The sequence below is a fragment of the Siphateles boraxobius genome, unplaced genomic scaffold (genome assembly GCF_051911475.1).
Source record: "Siphateles boraxobius isolate OS27281-9 unplaced genomic scaffold, OSU_SipBor_1 7, whole genome shotgun sequence".
Taxonomy (NCBI): Eukaryota; Metazoa; Chordata; class Actinopteri; order Cypriniformes; family Leuciscidae; genus Siphateles; species Siphateles boraxobius.
Genome location: NW_027509197.1, coordinates 17,570,182 through 17,592,885, shown reverse-complemented (window position 1 = coordinate 17,592,885; position 22,704 = coordinate 17,570,182). Strand labels below are relative to the sequence as shown.

The 22,704-nt window shown below is 38.0% G+C and overlaps 1 protein-coding gene across 4 annotated transcripts; it reads left to right on the top strand.

The window, feature by feature from the left end:
* Window positions 1-102: 102 nt before the first annotated feature.
* lypd6b (LY6/PLAUR domain containing 6B) lies at window positions 103-22,476 on the top strand. 4 transcript variants are annotated; one of them, XM_077215593.1, is made up of 7 exons: window positions 103-278; window positions 4,220-4,390; window positions 18,514-18,609; window positions 20,631-20,756; window positions 21,301-21,399; window positions 21,510-21,637; window positions 21,756-22,476. In XM_077215593.1, the coding sequence occupies exons 4-7, from the start codon at window positions 20,654-20,656 to the stop codon at window positions 21,924-21,926; spliced, it is 501 nt and encodes a 166-aa protein (XP_077071708.1). In that variant the 5' UTR covers window positions 103-278; window positions 4,220-4,390; window positions 18,514-18,609; window positions 20,631-20,653; the 3' UTR covers window positions 21,927-22,476. The 4 variants fall into 4 exon arrangements, with proteins under 4 accessions (XP_077071708.1, XP_077071709.1, XP_077071707.1 ...); XM_077215594.1 differs by lacking the exon at window positions 4,220-4,390; XM_077215592.1 differs by lacking the exon at window positions 18,514-18,609.
* The last annotated feature ends 228 nt before the right edge of the window (window positions 22,477-22,704 follow it).

Here is a 22,704-nt window from a genome sequence, read left to right as displayed (position 1 = left end):
CAACTCAAAAGAAAATGAGGAATCCTGACGTCGGCAACCAGTCGACCAATCAGAGACTTTGTTTGAGAGTGCCGGTCCGGCGCGAATGTGCGTTCTAGTCGTTCCGCGTCGCAGTCAGTGCGGTTTCTGCTGCTGGAGATTCACTCAACAGTAAGGTTGTTTCGAGCTCTGCTTTGAAGTTGGACAGTTAAACTCTGGGACAAACAAACGCTCGAGGTCTTCTCTGTCTTCACCAACCCCAAACGCATGAACGGAACGCCACACAGACCGCCAATACAGTTAGTGTGACTTCTTATTTACGTTTAACGTTAGATACTTTTAGTGTCAGTTAGGCTAAATCTTTTTCCCAATCCTTAAACAAGCTACCTTCGTTCACTCAGAATAAACTTAAATTTGAGTTCCCTGTCTTCATTCCACTGAATATAACTGTTAATGCTGTTATTTAGACACACAATTAAATATTGTGTACAAAAAGTAATTGAACATTTAGTGACGTTTATATGTTGCCACTGTATGGGGTAAGTTGTCACAATAGGAATACGCCGTTTGTTTATTTATTCTTCAGTAGCCTAATACAAAATATTATAAAATGAATTACTATCTTAAAAATGTAACCTTCCACAACATGCCTGTATTTAAAAAGTATGTAGACTAGTTAATGGATTTTCAATTATGAAGCAAATTAATAAAACAAAAAATGTACATAAAACAACTGTGAGAACTAGCCCAGCTGCCAGTTGCATAAACATAGTTACAACTTAAATCTGTGTCTTAATAGCTAGCCATTAGGGCTAATTAGTCTTACTTTTCAGATTCAAATTAGACCAATTTACCTTTTTATGTAACTGACTTAAATAAAATGGTGAGCCATCTTGAAGAAAAAAAAAGTGAGATGTCTAACTTGTAAGACCATGGTGAGGCACCTGTTCTGGAAGCAGTTGTTGCGTAACTATATAGTGGTTACACAGCTGTTGTGAGGCTGTTCACAAAACAGGATCAATAAAATATATCTTTAATATACCTCAGGACAAATCTCTTGACTGAGAATATCAAATCTGCTACACCTCATTTAGATGTTACAGAAGGTCCAACTTGTTATTGTGATCAGTGGCTCTCATGTTGCCCTCTGCATATCTTCCTCCATTTGTAATTTGTCATGGGGTTGAGGAGTGATCGAGAGCCCCTCCTCTCTTCTTACCTCGGCTGTCACTCATCTCTGCTCTCATGTAGAACTGGAGGACACTAGCAGATCACAGGCAGGATTGTTCTCTTTGATGTGGCCCTTAGCTCCTCTAGATTTCATTGAGGCTCCGTCTCTGGCTACGAGAAAGCTTCCATTAGTCTGTCAGCGAAAACTCAGTCGTACCCGGGGATCAGATTCTGATGTCAGCTGCCATGTATCAGTGCAATCGAGAGTCAGACTGTCATTAAGAGTGGTTTGAGGAGCCCACAAGATAGAGATGAGCTGGTCACGTCCTGCCATTCAAACCTTGGTGTGTTGTACGCCTCACTAAACCCAAAGACTGAAGGCTTCTCCCTCACCCATTTACACTTTGCAAAAAGTCTGTGTCATTTAGCTGTTTTTAATACATTTTCGTGTTACTTTGTGTAGACTGGAAAAAGCAGTAATATAGTTTCCTTATGTCTTGAATACCTTGAACATTTTAATATTATTTATATACTCTTATAGTATTAATTAATATTTTGAAGTGGCTTTTATTTTATATTTTCAGTTTTAATTTTCATTAAAAAATATTTTTCTTTTTTATACAAGGTTGCACTACTCCCCAATGTTTTATGTGTTATGTAATTTTTTGTTTTTTTGTTTCTGCATGCTAGTCACGTCGATCTCATGACTTTGGCCAAAGTTTTTTAAGTATAAACTAGGAAATTGTGCCGAACTACGTAAGGCCCCACAAAACACATTCCTTTTAATGAGGCCTATTTCTTCATTTTGTTATCAGGACTGTTGTACCATCCCAAGTCCCGACATCATGATCCACCCAGCAAAGAATTATTATGATTCAGAAATGGGAAAACTTGCTCATCGCAGAAGAGGAATATTAGACTCATGTACATATGAATAAATTTTTATTTTTGTATTTTAAAAAATTAGCTTGATGTCATTGACCGCAATTCGTTGTCTATGTAAATTGTAAGAAAAGTGTTCTTGCAACAATAATGCAATGTGATCATTGTCTCTAATTGTTGGTTCAAAACGTAGCTTAGGAAGTTCTGCATAAAACTGTTTAGATCAAAGCCACATGACACTGCTGTTTTGGTCCTGATTCGAACCTTTGCAATTACTGTGGAATTTCAAGAGTGGCCATAACACACCAATTACGCTTTTATCACTTGCTTAGAGAGTAAGAGCCTTGTTTGCTTGCCCTCTTTGATTCAGAAGGACCGTTGTTGCTGTGGACAGATGAAGGGAGACAGATGCCACGAGGGCTTGATGGTTTTGGAGGTTGCAGCTCCTGTTGACTGACCTAAACAGCGTTGTGCTCGATGGCGAAACTACTTGTGTTCTTTTCATGTTTGCGCAGCATTTCAACTTCCAAATCCTTCATGTTTATAGTCAGGAGGAATATTTATCCCTTTTTGTTTTGGATGCTCATGTTTTTCCTCATTTTTTGAGCAGGTTTGTTCCTTTATGAATGACGTGGGGAGATATTTTTGCTTAATAGGTGTTTGTATCTACTTTAAACACAGGGTAGTTTTACTCGCTGAAGTGCTGCTTACGATAGCTAAGAGCTCACAGCTCAGCTATTTCACTGCACTCTATCATTAGAGTGAGTCATGAGTATCAGCTCTTTACAGATGACTTAAGAGGGAGCTCAGAGCTCACAAGTGGGTCTTCATCAAACCACAATGTACATGCCTATCTTGACTGGTATCACATGACTCTAGTTATGTCATGTTCAACTCAAGGAATGATGTAAAGATGCCGTTTCAGTTCATGGCAAGGTTCTGACTTGTATTTTTTTGTCCCAGTTTTTAAAAACTACCTTGACAGGCTCTGCCTCACTGTGGGCATGTTTAGACCAATGCATTCAGGTTGAGGGAGGCCGTTTGTAGTAGTTGCTATTTTGCAGAATGTTTAGATCCTGAAGATACCAAAAAGTAGAAATGTGAACTCATGTCCCCCTCTAGAATGACTGGGAATGGTCAAGCGTGGAGATAAGCCTGACCTGAGGCCTTTTGTGTCAGAACTATCACAATTTCACCAAGTAAAACGACAGGGGAGGGTCACCTGTCCTTCCCCTCAAGGTCATGGAAACAATAGAGGTCCCCAGGGTCATCGATAAGAGACACGTACTCTTTTATCTCCAAAAGTGAGAGGAAGCATTACTAGAGTATCTAGAATCAACTCTTATATAGTTGAAGAATAGTTCCTCCCTTACATCTTGGCGTCTAGGTGGTTCAAGTCATAATGAAAAGGATCAGGTTTCCTTAGGAAAATCATGCCTATTCGAATTTAGAGGGCAAGGTTTTTTGAGCCAGATATATTTTGAATGCAACTTCCAAGAAATAAAATGACTTATATTGTTTATATTACAACGTTGTGGCTGCATTTACCATTTTCAAATGTGTGAATTTGGTCCATCCATTGTACATATTATTTGGGGTCTGTAAGATTTTTTAAATAAATATGTTTACCAAGGATGCATTCAATTGATCAAAAGTAACAGTAAAGACATTTTTAATGTTAAAAAAGATCTCTGTTTCAAAAAATCCTGTTCTTTTAAACTTTATATTCATCAAAAATTAAAAAAATTAAAAGTTCAACAATTTTTTTATCACGGTCTCCATAAAAAAGCAGCATAACTGTTTTTAACATTGATAACAATAAGATATTTTTCTTGAGCAGCAAATCAGCATGTTCGAATGATTTCTGAAAGATCATGTGACACTGAAGACTGGAATAATGATGCTGAAAATTCAGCTTTGCCACCACAGGTATAAATTACATTTTAAAATATATTGAAATAGAAAACAGTTTTTTTTTTAAATTGTAATAATTTTTCACAGTATTACTGTTTTTACTCTATATTCGATCAAATAAATGCAGCCTAAGAGATTTCTTTGAAAAACATTTTGTAGTTTGAGCACTAATTGTCATTTATAACAGGATCTGGCTAAGCAAACAGCCACAATCTGCAGGGCAGCCCACATTATGCAACTGTATTTATTTCCACCTTTTTCTCATTCTCTTTAGGTAAACTGCGCATGACCTCTGCAGTATTATGGCACATGCTGCATTCCATCTCAATGCTTTCTTCAATAAGAGCACTGTAATCCTCATCAGATCCTGAGAATGCAGGGAGACTCTCTCACACAGAATAAATGTCCAGGCATCTCTATTCAGTTACCTTGGCCACAGTCCCAGGTGAGACAGCTAAAGGGTCTATTTAATCTTAACTTGAAGAGAGCACTTTGGAAAAGAACCCAATCTCTCATCATCTCAGGAGATTAGATCCGCACACCCACGAATCAGATGCGTCGAAAGCAGTGGCCAGAGTAATAGGCACTTAGGTCTGAGCTTCTGATCCCAGTGTGTCTTTAGATGAAGCACTCTGACCAGTTAATTAAACATGAATAGAAATGTTCTGGAAGAGTAATGAGAAGCTTTTGACAAAATAAAATGATTCAGACCCATGAATTACTCATTTACATCCAATTAATAGTTCTTCTGTTGAATTTAACTTCTCCGATTATAAATACATTTCACAATGTTTTTAAGATAGAGTTGTGTAGGTTTAGAATAGCAAATGCAAAAAGACGTACATTAATTAATTTCTCAGTTTTATCTGTTTCTTTGTTAATCTCCTGGTTGCCAACAATTGCCAACTATCCATTCATAATAACCATACACATGTACCTGCAACCTTTTTTTAGGAGATGGAGACTAAGAATATATGTGTTACATCCTTGTGCTTGCAAGTTTTGTTTACAGTCTATTTTGTGAGTATAAAACGTACTATTGTGTGGAGGCTTGGCCCACTGCTTTCTGAAATTGACACTGTGTGTATCAGTTTGTGTGTTGTGATGTGAATAGATAAGGGACTCATCACATTGTGCAGCACATAGACTCATCTACTTTTGTTCACTCTAGGAGTTGAGGCTACATAGACTGTCATTTGATACTGTCTTCTGTATGGTCAACTTGAGTTGTGACTAGTTGTGACTATTTCAGCAACTTCATGTCTTTGGCATTACTTAACTGCGTGACCTGCAAAGTCACTTCCACAAACCTCTTGCGTATTGTTTGGTCACACCACAAAGTGTCACTGTGGCCTCAAAGCTTCAGCACTGCCACTCTGAGCTCGATTGCTATGTCTGAGGTAAAACACGCCCCCCTCGTTAGCATACAGGGCAATAAATGAATAAATAAATAAATGTGGATATAATTAAATGTAGACATAAATACATATATACATAAATAAATGCATAAATAAATAAATTAAAACAGTTCAGCTCATAGGACTTGCTGTTAATATCCCTATTAATCAGCACTTCCTTGTTTTAAGTGGGGAGAGGGGTAATAACGTCATTAGGGTCTTCAGGTGGGCACACTCCTTCACCGGTGTTTCGTTGATAAACCCACGACACCTCCAAAGGGCTCAACGACAACACCTGGCAGACCAGGTGAGCCCCCTTCTGCTTTTACCCCTCTTTATTGTTCTTTGCAGCCCAGTTGGTGTCCTTCCTCTTTATCCAGATCCATCTGCTGCTACGCTCTGCTGCCTCCGACAGTGATCTGATGGCTTTCCTGAAGGCCTGTCCCTGAACTCCCACCCCCTTCAGTAGTCTGGTTATGGATGTGGCCACAAATCCTCTGCACCCAACCTCTACCGGAAGTACCTGTGTACGCCAGCCTTGTTGTTTTGCCTCAACAGCTATATCAGAGTACTTCAGCTTTTTCCGTTCATACGCTTCTCCCACAGCAGCCTCCCATGGTACAGTTAGTTCCACGATGAACAGGGACTTCTGTGAAGTAGACCATAAAACAAGATCCGGCCTGAGATTGGTGTTTAAAATCTCCGGTGGAAACTTGAGTTGCTGATCACTTGCATTTTCCAGTCCCGCGCGGCATCCAAGAGGGTGCTATCCACTCTTGCAGCTGTTTTCACTGGGCACTGCCCTGCTCTCATGAAGGGGATATTGGATGAGTGTCCGGCTGTTGGGTGAGGGAGGGCATTGATGGACTTTCGCCTTCCTTCCAGAATGACAGCCAGTTAACGTTGGACTTGGTTGTGCCTCCAGGTGTACCGGCCTTGGGACAGGCTGGTTTTGCAGCCGGTGAGGATGTGCCTGAGAGTTACCAGGGTTTGGCAGAGAGGGCATGCTGGATCATCTCCAAACCACTGTTTAAGATTCTTGGGTGTAAGAAGAACATCATAGGTGGCCCTGATGATGAAGCTGATTTGGCTTCCTTCCATCTCCCACAGATCTCTCCAAGTGAGCTTACGTTCCTCCAGGTTTTCCCAGGTAGTCCACTGGCCCTGCTTGGCCTGTGACACTGCCTTTGCACATCTCTCTGCTTCCTGTTGGTGCCGGAACTCAGCTACTACCAGCTTTCTTCTCTCTGCCGGTATTGCCTTGTGCCATGTAGGTAGACTTGTCCCAAGTCCAAACCCATATCTTCCTTGCTGCACATGTCCCAGTATGTCTCCATGTCTGAGAGCGGATTGTGCTTGCTCTACCGCCTCAGCTGGGGTCCACTTCCTCCCAGTTGCCAATCTGTTACTGAGGCAGCGCCGGAGTCCCAGCCACTTCTTGACGTATGCATTGACTGTGCTCTCCAGCTTCTTAACTTTGGAAATGGGAAACTCGTACACCTTTAGGGGCCACATTAGGCGGGGGAGCAACCCAAACTGCAGACACCACAGTTTCAACTTGCCTGGAAGTGAAGCCTTATCAATACTGACAAGGCCTTTGATGGTTTCCTCGCTCAGTTGATCACCCTGCTCTGTGTCTTTGAGACTTGCATTGTACCACCGTCCTAGGCTCTTGACGGGCTGCTCTGATATCAATGGAATGGGTGTTTCATTGATATTGAACCTCTGGTCGGTAATCTTTCCTTTGATGATGGATATGCTCCTGGATTTACTGGGTTTCAACTTCATCCTTGCCCATGTTATGTTGGAATGAAGCTTCGCTAACAGGCGTTTGGTACAGGCGAATTTTGAGGTCAAGGTGGTCATGTTGTCCATATAGGCGCGAATCGGAGGTAGCCGCCGTCCAGCCTGCTGACGCTCCCCTCCGACTACCCATCTAGATGCCCTGATAATCACCTCCATTGCCATGGTGAAGGCTAGAGGAGATATGGTGCACCCTGCCATGATACCCACTTCCAATGGTTGCCATGATGTTCTGTATTCTGCGGTTTGTTATATTGTTAAACATAAATAAATGATAAAAATGATATAAATGAAAAAATATATAATTATTCATAAATAAGGAAATAAAGGTATAAATAGTCATTTATTTTTGTTTTGTTTTTACATTTCTTCGCATATTTATTTATTTATTTATTTATTTATTATTAAGTCAGAAATGGCATTCCATAGTTATGCAGCTACTGTTTTTCCAAAACCTGGCATTGCACAACATTTTGCACTCTTCAAAGGCATGTTTATCGGGGCTACAGTGGTAACGATGTAGAAGTACTGTAGGTGTTGATCTTCTTCTGATTAGGCGGTCTTTCACCTATCTATGACGTCATAAATAGGCACATTCCAAAACAAGTTGTTTTCTAAGCTTGGTTTCAATAAAAGCTGTTTTTGTACTAACAAGGAAGTTTTCCGTTCTGAAACTTACAGGATATTTGTATAGTATGATGACCTCTTATATGTCAAAATCTCAAGGAAAATGTTATTTCCCAATTCATAACCCCTTTAAGTCACTAAATAGCCACAAACACCATGTACAGCAACTCCTTTAAAATCAAGACCTCTATGGTAGAGCCTGAGCTTATATTACTGGGTTGTTTGAAATCCTCATTTGTTATACAGTTTATGTTTGTGCCATTGTAAACCCTAGACTAGGGGTTTCAAACTTTTACAGACCCAAGGACCCCAAGACTAACACTCTTTTTCAAATGTTTCTCATTTATTGACTGACACCTCTCCTGTCCACATGTTGAGAGAAATAGGGAGGAAGTGCAGATCACTGTTTGCTATGGTCGATCTCACTAAGTAACCCTCCACAACATATTATTTCTGGCTCTGAGGTGCTTGTGAATAGCTTTTCTTAATTATTTTCAGACAAATTGAAGTCTTTCACTGAATCCATTGCAAAAGACACCCCTCATGTAAGCAACTCATGTTCATTTGATGTCAGCTGACTCGGCTCACTCAACAAATTCTCTCTCTCTGCTCTTACTACTTTTGATGCCATAAGTGACCTAAATGTGAAGTTTAATTCCACATCCCACCAGCTTGATCCTACACCTACCGTTTTGCTTAAGATGTGTATTCCAGAGGTTGCACGTATGAAAAACTGTAGTTTAGCATCTTCCATTGTTCCAGCAGAAGTAAAAATGGCTGTGGTGACCCCCATTCTTAAGAAACCGGGCCTTGACCATCTAAACGTGAATAATTACATTCCAATCTCAAATTTACCATTTTTAAGTACAATACTTGGAAAAAGTTGTGGCTTCACGGTAGAGACCTGCACTCCCGCGGGACTACCGCGGGACCCACCGCAACCGAGTGCGGCGCGGGACAATATTTGATGGGTGAATGCGGGTGCGGGCGGCAAGATATTATTGTGTGCGGGTTGCGGGAAAATAAAATTATTTGCGGGAAATATAGAACAAAATAAAATAACTAGAAACAAATAAACCGTTATTTATTTAATGCACAAGCAACAAGTATAACTAAAATAAAAACGATTTACAGGCACAAGGTCGGAAGCTAACTCTCGCATGGTTCATAGGCGCAGAACAGCCAAGCCTACCACACAGAGGCAAAATGTCTGCACCGCATGACTCAGGTGGATCGTTTAGTGCTACAGATATTAGTTCGTTATTAAAGAAAGGAACATGGAAAACTACAAAACCAAACAAAGGAAAATCTGAGATTTGGAAATGTTTTTCAGTAGTATGCGACAGCGATGGAAAGCACCTTCCTTTTGCGAGCTGTGACAAATGCAGCAAAATACTCGCATACAGCGGGAACAAGTCTGGAACTTCAGGTCTGAAGCGTCATGTGTGCACCGTTTTGAAAGGCCAAACTTCCCTGACGTTTACGGCAAGTCAGTCGAAAGTGTCAAGAAATCCAGGTTTATTATTATTATATAATTTATTAGGCTATACTATAATTATTATGGTATTTTTTTATTTATTTTAATTTATTTTTAATAACATATATTTTTGCGGGAGCGGGACAAAATCTTGCGGGACCGGGACGGGAAAATCCGTCCCGCGCAGGTCTCTACTTCATGGTTGAGATCTTACTTGGATGCTAATGGCATTTTTGAACCTTTTCTGTCAGGATTTCTCCCATCTCATACCACTGAAACTGCTCTTCTTCGTGTGGTAAATGAAATTCTTCTGTCCATGGATTCAGGGTTAATAAACATCTTGATGCCTCTGCACTTGACACAGTCTACCATGAAATACTTATTTCTAGCCTTGTTGCTATCGGCATCACTGGTTCAGCTCTTTCCTGGCTCATTTGCTACATCAACCACGGAAATAAATTTCCCACTGCTCTGCTTTCACCGGGTGTTCCTCAAGGTTCAGTTCTCGGTCCACTATAGTTCATCATTTATAGAATAACCACTTGGTGACATCATACGCATACATGGATTTCAATTTCATTGGCTGAGGCTGATGACATTCAAATTTACCTTACCACCAGCTCTAATAGGCCATCCCTGTCTGACTCAATTACTGCATGTATCAGGGATATCAAGCATTGGATGTCCCTGAATTTCCTTAAATTAAATATAATATCAAAACTGAAATATGGATGATTGGCCCTGCTACCTCAGTCAAAAGGATGGACCTGTCATTTAACATTGATGGGGTTCATGTTAAGCCTTCTTCATCTGTCCGTAATCTTGGTGTCTTATTTGACTCAACTCTTATCTTTTGCCTATATTTCTTCTGTTTCAAAAACTATTTTTTATATTTTCGTGATGTTGCAGGTCTTCGATCTTTTCTCATTCTAAATGATACTGAAATCTTAATGAATGCGTTAATCACATCACATCTGGATTATTGCAATGCTCTATTTCTTGGTCTCCCCAAAAAACTTATTGCAAGGTTACAGTATGTTCAAAACTCAGCAGCAAGAGTTCTCATCTCCACCAGGCCTCTGCTCACATTACTCCTCTACTGCATGATCTTCACTGGCTACCTGTGGCATCACAAATCCACTTTAAGATATTACTTCTAACATTTAAGGCATTAAATGGTATTGCACATCCATATCTGTCAGATCTACTCCTCCCCTACTGCCCTGCCCGGTCCCTTAGATCATCAGAACTTGGTCTTTTGTCCATTCCTCGTTTTCAGTTGTCCGCTGTAGGTGAAAGGTCATATTGTGTTAATGCTCCTAAATTACGAAATTCACTACCCCTTACACTTTGTAATATATATCAACTTTTCCTACCTTCAAGACTCAGCTGAAAACATATCTATTTAATATATATTTTGGATAATGTGGCTATATGTGGCCTTGTGTGTTTGCAATTTGTATGTGGGTGTGCTAATATATTGTAATGTACAATGTAAAGCGACCTTGAGCTACGGAAAGGCTCTATATAAATAAAAACTTCTTATTCTTTTTCTTCTTGAGAGGCATTGTGTGTGCTCTGTAAACATGATGGTTATTGTAGTTCTTAACTAAATGTGAGCAGGCATTTACTAATTTCACTTGCACAAAAACAGATTCAGTATTCCTAAAAATTAATAAAAACCGTGAAAAGCAAACTCAGAATATTACACAAACCTGCAATAATTCTGTTTGTTAACACAAATACACTCTATATTTAATCTCACTTTATTAACCAACGACTTTGCCGCTGACATTTGATGATCCAATTCAACCATACATTCAAAAATTGGCAAGCAAGAAAAAAAGTTAAAGTAAAGAAGAAGAAAAAGTAACACAAAAGTAACATATCACATTACATACTTTTTATGGAGTAACGCAATATTGTAAAGCATTACTTTTAAAAGTAACTTTCTCTAACACTGGGTGTAACATAAAGAAGTGTTTAGAAGAGTATAGAGTAAGTTGAATACATTGTCTTTAACTGTGATTGTCAAAAGTGTTATTTTGTTATTCCTCATGTTGTTCCAAATCCATAAAAAGTCAATTTCAGAACACAAATGAAGATATTTTTATATTCTCTCATTTTATACCATCTATTACAATTCTATAATTAACATTTTCAAGCTTCAAAAAGTTTCTAAAGAGATAGTAAATGTAATCCATATGAATCGAGCTGTTGTATCAAAGTTTTCTGAAGAGACATGATTGCTGTATATGATGAACAGATTATTCACATATAAATATTGACCAACGCAAATACAGAGAGCACATCAAATATGATAAACAGAAGCTTCATGCTTGCCTGATGCACTAGAACCAATGAGGTTTGTTGTCATGCGTCAAGCAAGCATGTTGATCATAATTGATTTGCTCAACTTATGTGCATTCATATATTTCCTTAATGTTCTGCTGTAAAAACTCAGAGAATACTGCAAGATTTTATAAAATTATTGCTGATTATTTTTTTTAAAGCTCTGTTATTTTTAGGGTCCATCAATATCTGAGAGCCAAGCCCGAATATTAGAGAATGCATTTTGGTCTGGCTTTGAAACAGCTCTTCTTTTTCAAGGTTAATCATGAGCAAAACCTAAAGTAAAGATGTCATCAACTTTAATAATGTCCTTGGCTCCAGAACGCCAAATCATTTGCAGAACATCACAGCACTCCAATCGGTGATACGAATGCTGGATTTTTCCAGATCTCCTCGAGTTAGATATCAGTTCAGAGTCATATGCTTCAGATGCTGTTAGCGATACCTGAGCCCACGTTTCTCCCAGGGCCCCATTCAGCCCTCGCTGTGGCCTCAGAGGCAAATGGACAAACTCATCTCCATTTCCCAGCCCAGCAAAGCACACAAAGGAAGCCCTTGTTGCGGAGCTCTGATCTCTCTGAACCTGCAGGCCAAAGAACAGGAAGGCTTCTGAGAGTCTGCAGGAGGACGAGGGGAGAGAAAAAGCGTATGTGCTGTAATCAGTTGGCCAATTAAACAGACCCTGGTCTCTCACCCCCATGTAATGAGAGAGGCTGACACTCAAGGGTTCCTTTCTCAACATATGAACCCTAGGAAGGAATACTTCTGCTTCGGTACGCATGCACAGATGAGCTATGCTTGTTAAGCTACCATAAAATTGATTTGAAAGCGAGGATTAAAAAAGTATGCTAAATTTTGAAGAAGATGGCACTTCTAAAATCTTGAACAATGGTCTAAAAGCTTTTGGAAAGAAGACCAATTTATGACTCGGTTCATAATGGACTTTAGAATATAAGCTTTTAGAAAGACCCTCCTTCGGTAATTTGAACTATTTGGGTTGACAAATGAAGGACTAGGTCTTCTAGATTTGAGACTCTATATGCACGTTCTTGGAATTTCTTAAAGGCTTTCTAAGCTGCTTTTAGGTGTTACATACCACAAAGTAATCAATACAAGGGACAGGGCGCACAAAGAAATCACAAGTGAAATATGAGACATGTAATTTTACCAGGGTGGCTGTTGAGCCCTTGAAATGATTGTGGAAGGAGACGTTCAGGTTCCCTCTCTGAAACCCTTTTCTCGGTTCAGTGCAGATGCCAAACGATGTGGCTCACTCCAGGGATCATTTACAGAAAAGGTGTTTTCTGCGTTTCCGTTCCAATATGCACTAAAATTCTAAAGTTTGGGGTCAGTAAGAATTTTTTTAAAGAAATTACATTTATTCATGTGACATTTAAAACTTTCACATTGTTAGAAAATGTTTCTATTTCAAATAAATGAAATCCTGAAAAAATATTAATATTAAAAAATATTAAGCAGCACAACAGTTTTCAACTGATTTCTGAAGGATCATGTGACACTGAAGACTAGTAATGATGCTAAAAATTCAGCTTTACCATCAAAGGAATACATTACATTTTAAAATGTGTTAAAATAAAAAATGGCTATTTTAAATTGTAATAATATTTCACAATTTCACTCAATGTCATATTGTTTTTACTGCATTTTTGATCAGTGAGCATTTCAAAAACATTAATGTTTAAATTTCATTGACCCCAAACCATTAAATGGTAGTTTATAAATTGTCAGATAAGCTCTGAATTTGTTTATATAAAAAATATGTCTTGAAAATATAAACTTTCATTTTATGGTAATTTGCCACATTTTACAAATGTATGCAATTTATTAATTACAATATTTTTGGAGGCAAAAAATAATGGATTGTTATTTTTCTTTTCTTTTTTTTTTGGATTGATTTATTGGTTTACTGTTTATATTTTGCTGTAAAGCCTAGGTTGTTTAATGGCAAATTAGTGACTAAAAGTATATTTTTCCCCCAGGCAAATATCAGTAGAAATCTTCATGGCTTTTTGTTCTCAATATATTATGAGCCTAAACAGAATTTGACTTTAAAAATTAAAACTAAAACCTTCACTAAATGTTTGACAACTAGTCCCAGTCTTCCCTACTGTTCTCAGTTCAGCTGAAATGCCATGACACAAGTGAAAATGATCCACCGCAAGCTGCTTTTTTTATCCTAACTCACTGTGACCCTCGTCTTCAAATACACATGAATACACACCTCAGGGATTTTCCACACAAATCTCACTTAGGCACGACTAGACCTGATCGGGTAACAGAAAGGCATTATACTGAATTTATTACTGCACGTCACCTCCGTTATCCACATGACATAGCCTGAAGGATATAATGGAATCTTTATATGGCAGTTTTATATAATAGTGAACAATTGCCAGTCTGATGTTTATCTGTGAATGGAAAAGATTATGTAAGTCAGTAATAGATTTACAGAATGAACAGATTTAAGCTTTTTATAGCCTACAGCCTTCCCTGATAACTCATTCGATAAGTAAACAATAAATTATCATGATCTGCGCGTTTTCTTCCTTCTCAGTGCTAATTATTTTAGAAGGCCCTTTATTTGTTTTGTTGAATTGTAGTTGTGAGAGAGATTTATTGTTACTTTAGAATATTTTTAAAGATTTAAAAAATTCACATAATACAGGTATAAGTAATACAGTAAGTAACCTTCGAATATTAATTAAATTCCATGAAGCACATATAGTTTTTAAGCCTGTAATTCCATAAGAGTACTAAAAGTCCCTTTCAGTTGTATATTGTCCTCCTCGGGGCTTTTTTGTTTTACAACCTACATGTCTGTGTGCTGACTTGGTCAGCATTGATAAATGAGCTGGAAAGACACCCATCTCAAATGAGCAATAAAAGGAGTCACACAAAGCCCCCCTGAGTTTATATCCTTGACCTGGTGTGTTTATGACGGCCTGTCTTCCTGTGAAGGTGGACTCGCATACCAAACCAGTCAGTGACAAATGTAAGACAAGGGAGATATAAATGTGGTGAGATAGTGTAGGAAAATTCCTCTTTCAATTCAAAAAGGAAATGAAGATGCTTGTTCAGTAATCAGCCCCTGGATGTGTTTTATTTGTGTGGTTTCTTCACAATTGTGTCCTTTTTTATCAGCTGTTTCTTAAGGACGAAAGTGGTTTAAGAGAGGAAGTTTTTTTAACCCTTTTTAAGGATCTCAACAGGAAATCTCAGGTAACATTTGAATGTTTGTATTGTTGAATCACTGTTGCTAAGCTGTGGTGATTCATGTCATGGTGAATACGCACACACTTGAGTGTGGCGCACTTGAAATCCTGCCAGTGTTACTGTGTGTTGTGCAACATGGAGGTCTGGTAAATATTGCTTTGATGTCACTTTCTACCCATATGCCAACAAAAATTTGATTCCTCAAATCTTTCATTTGATGAAAGTGTCTTGGAACCAGGTCTTACCATCTTTAGGTCTTTAGAGCTTATTTTTCTAATTCATGGTAAGCTTTCAGTGCTGACATATTTCAAGAGACATGACATGTGGGTTTAAGTGTTTTTCACTTGAATGGTCAGGATCTGGGTCGTACCTATGCAGGTGCTTCCAAGTCAACTGTGGGAATGTTTTCTTCTGGTTCTCTTCATGTTCAGACAAATTGTCTTTAAATTGCTAGACTTAGGATCACATACCACGAGAAGGTTGTTGAGGAGTATTAAATCATGCCATTCGTTAAACAAAAAGCTACTAAATGATTTCTGAGATGGTACATCTGAAGATTGGCCTTTCAGATTAGATTTAATCTTGACATGAAGTCCCCCCCCCCCCCCCCCCGAGAGCACATTCCTCTTTTTCTCAACTGTAACCTCAAAGAAGCGAAAATAGAGCACAAAATAATGAAATTGATCCACTGGCCCTCAGGCCATCAGAAAAGGCCTCCGGCTTTTGAGAAGGGCGGGACCATCACCTGTAGTCACGTCATGTGTTCAGTTTATCTGTGTCAAAAGACGATCTGCCGGTTTCAAAACAAAGTAGTAAATCTATCAACAATACACTTCCAGTAAAAGTGCTGACAGAGCAATATACCATTTCTGGACATATCTTGTTTTAGTATTAATTTTAGTAAAGATCATGCAATAATTGAAGCTCCTTTGATTATGAACTCAGTCTGACTTTAACCTGACCTAACGAACAAAGGATAAAATATAAATTAATCATAAGACTTTAAGCGAGTCTTAAGAGTAATGGAGTCTATTTCTCTGAAAAGCCTTGAGCACAGACTCTGAAAATGATGTATTTATCATCACCAGCCACAGGTAGTTTTACTATTATTGGGCCTGTACACCCGGTTGCCTTTTCGTCAATCCGATTACAAGTGGACGACGCTAAATACATGTGTAAACGGGGTCTAAAATGTTTTGAGCTTGTCCACTTTCGACCACTTCTAGAGGTAGTCGAAAACGCATTCGACGTGATTGGTTTCATAGTGTAGATGCTCATATGATCGAATGTGTTTGAACATCCACAAAAGACCGCCTACTGACCTAACGCATGAACATGATGGGAAGCATGCTAGCCAGGCTTGTAGTTCGGGTCTCTTGGTTCTTTTGGTCCTGTTCAAAAAAGATAATGATACATTTAGTTCTATTAGCGTTCAAACTGTCATATTTTTTTTTTTTAAATGATTTGTTAATGAGAATTTGTGTCATGAAAATGTGTCTTCCTCGTCTATTTGTGATCCGATCGACCAAAACGCATCTTAATACCAGGTGTAAACAGGGCTTTGTCTCATTCAGTAGATTAAGATAATATACATCTCCATTCAAAGCAAATTATTTACTTTATAAATATTATAACATATTTTCTGGCTCATGAAAAATAGTGAATTGACTAGTTCTAAGACTAACTGAACAAAGACCCTGGAGTCAGGACAATTTGTCCCTGATTCGTTCCTTTCAAATCCTGTTGAGCCTCTTTGTTTCAAAATCATCACTGTGGAAGACAGTTTCCCTGGAGGCGAGACAGTGGGCAGTTTGCGTTCTCCGTGTTTTAAAGAGCTTTTCATTTTTTTTACACACATGATAGAAAGAATGTAATGACAAAAAGTGCAAAACCTTCACTGAAAGACAAAAACTTTTCATTTCCAATAAGGCAGTTGTGAAATATAGGGAATGTGTTTGAGAATATCACAAGTGTTTTATTTGGATATTCAAAGGATGATCCACCATTAATTTGAGGAATTTTTAAAAGCTTTGGTTAGTCTGGGAACATTCCTGTAATTCTAAACCTGTCAGCACATCAGGCTTATATAAAGCTCAAAGGATGCACTAAAACTCACTGTGGTGTGATATTTACACAAGACTTAAAGATTTCACAGCTGTACATTTACTGTGGCAGCCGTGAGGGACAGCTAGAACTCAAGATATCAAATGAGCAATACTGTATCATATTTCATTGATATTCCACGTGCAGCTATTTTATGGGGACTGGCAGATAGCCATAATATATTTTACAAAGAAAAGAGTATCTGAATTTACTGGTAATATATATATTTTTTATTCAGCATATTGCATGAGAGAATCAGTGGTGACATATGAAGTCTCCTATATCTTGAGTTACTGTGGTATAGATGTGATTTGTTCACTCTCTGCTGTCTTTTTTCATCATTTCTCTGGCCGCTTCAATGCAGCGCTTCATAGGAATACCACATATTGCTAACTTTTGGTGCTGCTATCAGTTAGGTCAGATTGTAGATTCAGTTATGTTACAAACATAATTAGATTGGGATTCCATACATATTTTTTGCTACTTAAAACTGTATATAATTCAATCAAAATATGTTACAGTAGGTAAATCCCCCTTGAGGTTTAAAAATGGTTTAAAAAAGAAAAAAAGAGACTGATATAATTGGTGATCACTGCTCATTTCCATGTATGAGCAGTCCTGGATTAAATGCAACCGTTTATCTTCCCCACCTAACCCTGTGCATGACAGAAGGTTTAAACATGGTGATGCTTGTATAGGTTCCGAAATAAACAGCTTTATTCATGATATGATAAATGACTGCCTGTCTAAGTAGGCGGTGTATAATACAAGTACAAAAGTTTGGGACACATTAAATTAATCGAAAGTGACATTAAAAACATTTATAATGTTACAAAAGATGTCGTTTTTAAATAAAAGCTTTTCTTTTTTTAAGTTTCTAAACAATCCTGGAAAAAAAAGGATCGCAGTTTTCACAAAAAGCAGCACAATTATTTTAAACATTGATGATAATAATAATAAATGTTTCTTGAGCACCAAATCTGCATGTTAGAATGATTTCTGAAGAATCATGTTTTCTGAAAATTCAGCTTTGCCATCACAGGAATAAATTACTTTTTGAAATTTATTAAAATAAAAAAGGTCATTTCATTTCAGAATATTACTGTTTTACTGTATTTTTCATCAAATAAATGCAGCTTTGGTGAGCATAAGAACCCCCCACCCCAAGACCATAAAGCTCCGAATATCTTTAGGGTTATTAGTATTGATCTCTGCAGCTTAAGCAAAAATCAATGCACTCATTCACTCATGTAGTGTATTGAGGAAAGTACAGTTAATCTAACTGTCGTGTGGTGTTTTTTGTTGAGGCTCTTGGTCTTCCAGAGGTTATGAGGATCGGGTGTGTGCTAACTGCGTTTGTGTGAATGCTAATTACATGGGCTAGACTGGCTTGACACTACACTGTTGACTTCACACAATGGCTGCAGGCCCCGCCCCCACAATGCACCTGCTGTCCAATCAGAAGCGGGGGTTGTCAGGAGGTTGGGGTCGGTGGTCTCTTTTCTGTTGTTGTGTGTGAGAGAGCTGAAATGGAAAATGACTCCTAAGCTTTCTCTTTTCTTTTCCTTTTGACAGTCTCAGTCAAGACAGCAGTCTCTGCACATTGACTCAGGGAATCTGTCTGCCTCCCATGTAACGTTGTGTATAAGCTTTCAACTTTACAGACAAAAGGTAAGCCATGTTTTGTGTGACTTAAGTGTATTTTGCTTGCATTATATTTGTATTGGATACGTATTTTTATACGTCCTGGCTTTTTTTTGTTTTGTTTTTTTTTGTTGCAAATTTGGTCTAATTAACAAGTGATTAAATGATAAATATTAATCAGCAGTTAGTCTCTCACAAATGTTTTTTAGAAGTTACTATGTTAAAAGATCTTCACAGATCACTGAAGCAATCAACAGGCCTCTGAGGTTCTTGAAGCTGTCAGACAGCACTGCACTCTAGAGCTCATTTACATCACGTTCACTTCAAGACATTTACTTTCAAAGAATGAGTTTAAATATCAAAGTAGACAACTGTTTTGATCTAAAAGACCACCATGTTTCATAATGCAATCTTTGCCCATAATGAAGGAGTGTGTGTCTGTGTGGGTTTATATTCGGCATAAATATGCCAACATAAAGATGCATGCAAATGACCATTTTACGCTCTTCACTCTTAATGAACTGCTTTTAAGTCCCTACATGTCCGCTGGCTGGTCTATGACCTAAGAGCACGTACGCCAGGAGCTGAAAGGCTTCAGACCGCAGGTCTCTTTGTGTGTTTTAACCTCTGGGTCAGTATAGCTGATTGCTGTTGTGCTGTCAGTCATTATATATGTGTGATCTCTCTTTACTCTGTTAGAGACCCTCAGGAGTAGATTGTCACTGCCACAAGATTAATGACACTCATCTGTTTACTTTCAAACCATATGCTGTCTAGAGATGAAATAGAGCCTGTGGATTTCTGTGTACTAAGATGTGTGATTTAATGCGGAGAACTTAAGTTAAATTAAATAAGTTAAATAAGAAATTTCAATTTAATTTTACAGACTAAAATGCAGGTTTAAGCTGTCTGAAAGCAACTTTGCACTGACATATCTTAAAATATGTCAGTACCATTGTTTTGTCTCGAGATGCACCAGTATCTTTTTTTTAAAGGTACATTTAGAAATGTGCTTAAATGTGCTAATTTTACTAAAACCTAATCCTGGTTTAAGCCCTGTCTCTGAAACCAGGCCTTCATATTCCAGATTGTAATTTGATTTAAAGAACTTGTTAACCACATGTTTCACAGATTAAGTGTCATGTTAATTCAGACTGGAAATAAGTTACTTGTGAAAACACTAGTCTAATGTCGGTCGCAGAATGAAATTGTCAATGTAACTAAACACTGATGGAAACAAGCACTAGAGCATGTTAGTGTCCTCAGAGAATGTGTTCAGCCTTAATGATTAACCTCTGAGGTCAATGTGTCTTACTGCTTCTTAAAATGCCAGGGGCAGATGCAAGACGTTTCAAAAATGTGGGCGACATTAGACTTTAGTCTCTAGTCATAAGTTATAAGGCCTTATGCTGGATTTTGGATTGTAAAAAAAATATGTAGGTACTTGCAACTGAAGGACCAGAGGGCTTTATGCAAATGGATATATTAGTGACTCTGGTGCATTCAGTAAACTGAATAATGCATGAAATAAATGCAGTTTGGGTGATTAGAATTCATAGGTTGTAGTTCTCCAGAATATGAGCCTCTGCTATAATTAATGGACTAATGTGTTAAAACATCCATCACCTACCATTCTGTCCTGTTGGTCGGGCATTTGAGCTTTGTCATTATTCTGTTTAAAGAAAGTATGATTAATATGAATGAATAGGTAGGTTATCTTATAGCTGTACGCATCAATCGTAGATCTTTGATCTTAGATCTTTGTTCAATATTAGATCTTAAATTACTTTTTGAACAAAAAAAGATGATTGTAGATGATCAGTCTACAGGCATAATCTGCATAAAATAATTTCATATTCCAGTCAACATTCATTGGCCTCTTACCATGGAGATATGGTTTATGTTTATCATGCTTAAGCTCTAGAAGCTAATGTGTATTTGCCCAATCCATAATAGTTATACTTTTTAGGTGCTTAACAAAATATGAGGACAATTGCGGGAAGTCAAATGCTCAGAGACTTTACCATATCTTTTACCGTTTATTTTAGGTGTCACTATCAGTGTTTTAAACATGGCAGCAGATCTGGCTTTAGTCACTGTTCTTGTTCAGCTTCTTGTTGATTTGGTGGCAAGTGACAACATTGACTTCTACAATCTCATGCCTGCTGTAGAAGGTGAGTGTGTCTGGTCAAACGTTTGGGAAAAGTAAGATTTTTTTTTAAAGAAATTAACACTTTTATTTAATAATACATAATAAATATATCAAGTGACAGTAAAGACATTTATAATATTTTGCTTTATTTGTAAACTTCTATTCATCAAAGAACCTTGTAAAAAGTATCACAGTTTCCACAAAATTATTAAGCAGCACAACTGCTTTTTAACATTGATAATACTAAGAAATGTTTCTTAAGCATCAAATCATTATATTAGAATGATTTCTGAAGGATCATGTGACACTGAAGACTGGTGTAATGATGCTGAAAAGTCAGCTTTGCCATCACAAGAATAAATTACATATTAAAATAGAAATCTCTTATCTTAAATCAGTTATCTATTGTGATTAATATTTCACAATATTACTGTATTACCCCAAACATTAATCAGTGACCTGTTAAGCAATAATGTAATCATGTTTGTTGACATGAATGTTATCATATGATGAAGCATTACCATAACTGACTTTATAGCAATAACGCAGTGTTCATGTCTGTACAGCCACCCCGTATCCCAAGAGTTTCAAGTGCTTCACCTGTGAACAGGCCTCAGACAACTACAGCTGTAACCGCTGGGCAGAAGATGTGTGGTGCCCTCTGAGTGAGTTTACAAAACACAAACCCACCGCTCTCAGACCTTGTCTATAGATAATAAAGATTATTAAGGCATTATCCTTTTAAATTCCTGATATCCCGTTCCTTCATTTATAGATACCCAGTACTGTATGACAATACATCACTTCTACCATCATGGGAAGACAAAGTTTGTTACCAAAAGATGTGCAATTCATGAAGAATGCCAGTTAGCCGGCTGTAGACATCACAAAAATACACACCATGTGAGTATCCACATATCCACTCTTCATTGTACTGAATACATGGCAACATAGTACATACATACAGTAATCTCTTGTACAAAAATTGTATTCACTTATAAAATGTGATTCTGTGTTGCAGGAGTGTGTATCTTGCTGTGAAGGGATGGTTTGTAACGTAGAGCTGCCGACCAATCACAGTAATGCAGTGTTTTCTCCGAGACAAACCCACAGCTCAGCAGCACCCACTTTCAGGAACTGGGATACTGTGATCCTGCTGATCCCGGCTCTCACTGGACTTTTACCGTTGTGATCCTGTCATGAGAACTTGTTTGGTGATGAACAACACTACAAGTGAATGAGGCCAAGGAGACGTCATCCACACTGGAATATTAATACAGTTAGATGGAGGTCACAGTAATATCATGCTGGAGAAAGATATCTGTTGGCATTCCCATCCATCTCAATGGCAGGATGTTGCAGGACACCCTGGAAGAGCATGATTTGAAATCTGCTGTCTTTGCTCATGTGCTCACTGATGTTTTCATGAGTGATCTGTGACTCATCAGCCTGGAGTGTCACCACAAGAAGAAGAGGAGCACTAGTGACTATTCCATTTTTATGCTTTTTGACTCCTTTCAAAAACAGTTGGACAAATCTATTATAATATAAATATAAAATATTTGTGATTTATATGTTGCTCGAAAACATTTTTATTCTGTCAGAAAACAAAACACAAATACATTTGAATTTCCATCAGTGGATGCATTTTGCAGCCATATGTTGTAGTTACAGCATCAACCAGTAGGGGTTAACCAACTGGAAAGTGCTAACCAGCAAAACCTAACTCTTTAATGGATTCAGTGAGAAGACAGCCAGTTGTGTCTGGAAGATCTGTCAATGGAGTACTAGTACGGCTTGTGACGACTGCTACTAATGATGTGCTAAATCGGACCGAAAAACAGATGGCTATAGCAAAGTAGCATTTAGCAGCTAAAGCAGTGGATTTCACTTATGCTGCCTCACTGGATTAGTATTGAGCAAATTGAGGCTCACACTGAGCATTGGATGTCTCTATGCGGGATGGTCCT

Coding starts and splice junctions, on each gene's coding strand:
- lypd6b (XM_077215592.1), top strand. CDS start 4,348: ATGTCCAGGCATCTCTATTCAGTTACCTTGGCCACAGTCCCAG. Junction 4,391..20,630: donor TACCTTGGCCACAGTCCCAG/GTGAGACAGCTA, acceptor CGTTTATTTTAG/GTGTCACTATCAGTGTTTTA. Junction 21,400..21,509: donor AGATGTGTGGTGCCCTCTGA/GTGAGTTTACAA, acceptor CTTCATTTATAG/ATACCCAGTACTGTATGACA.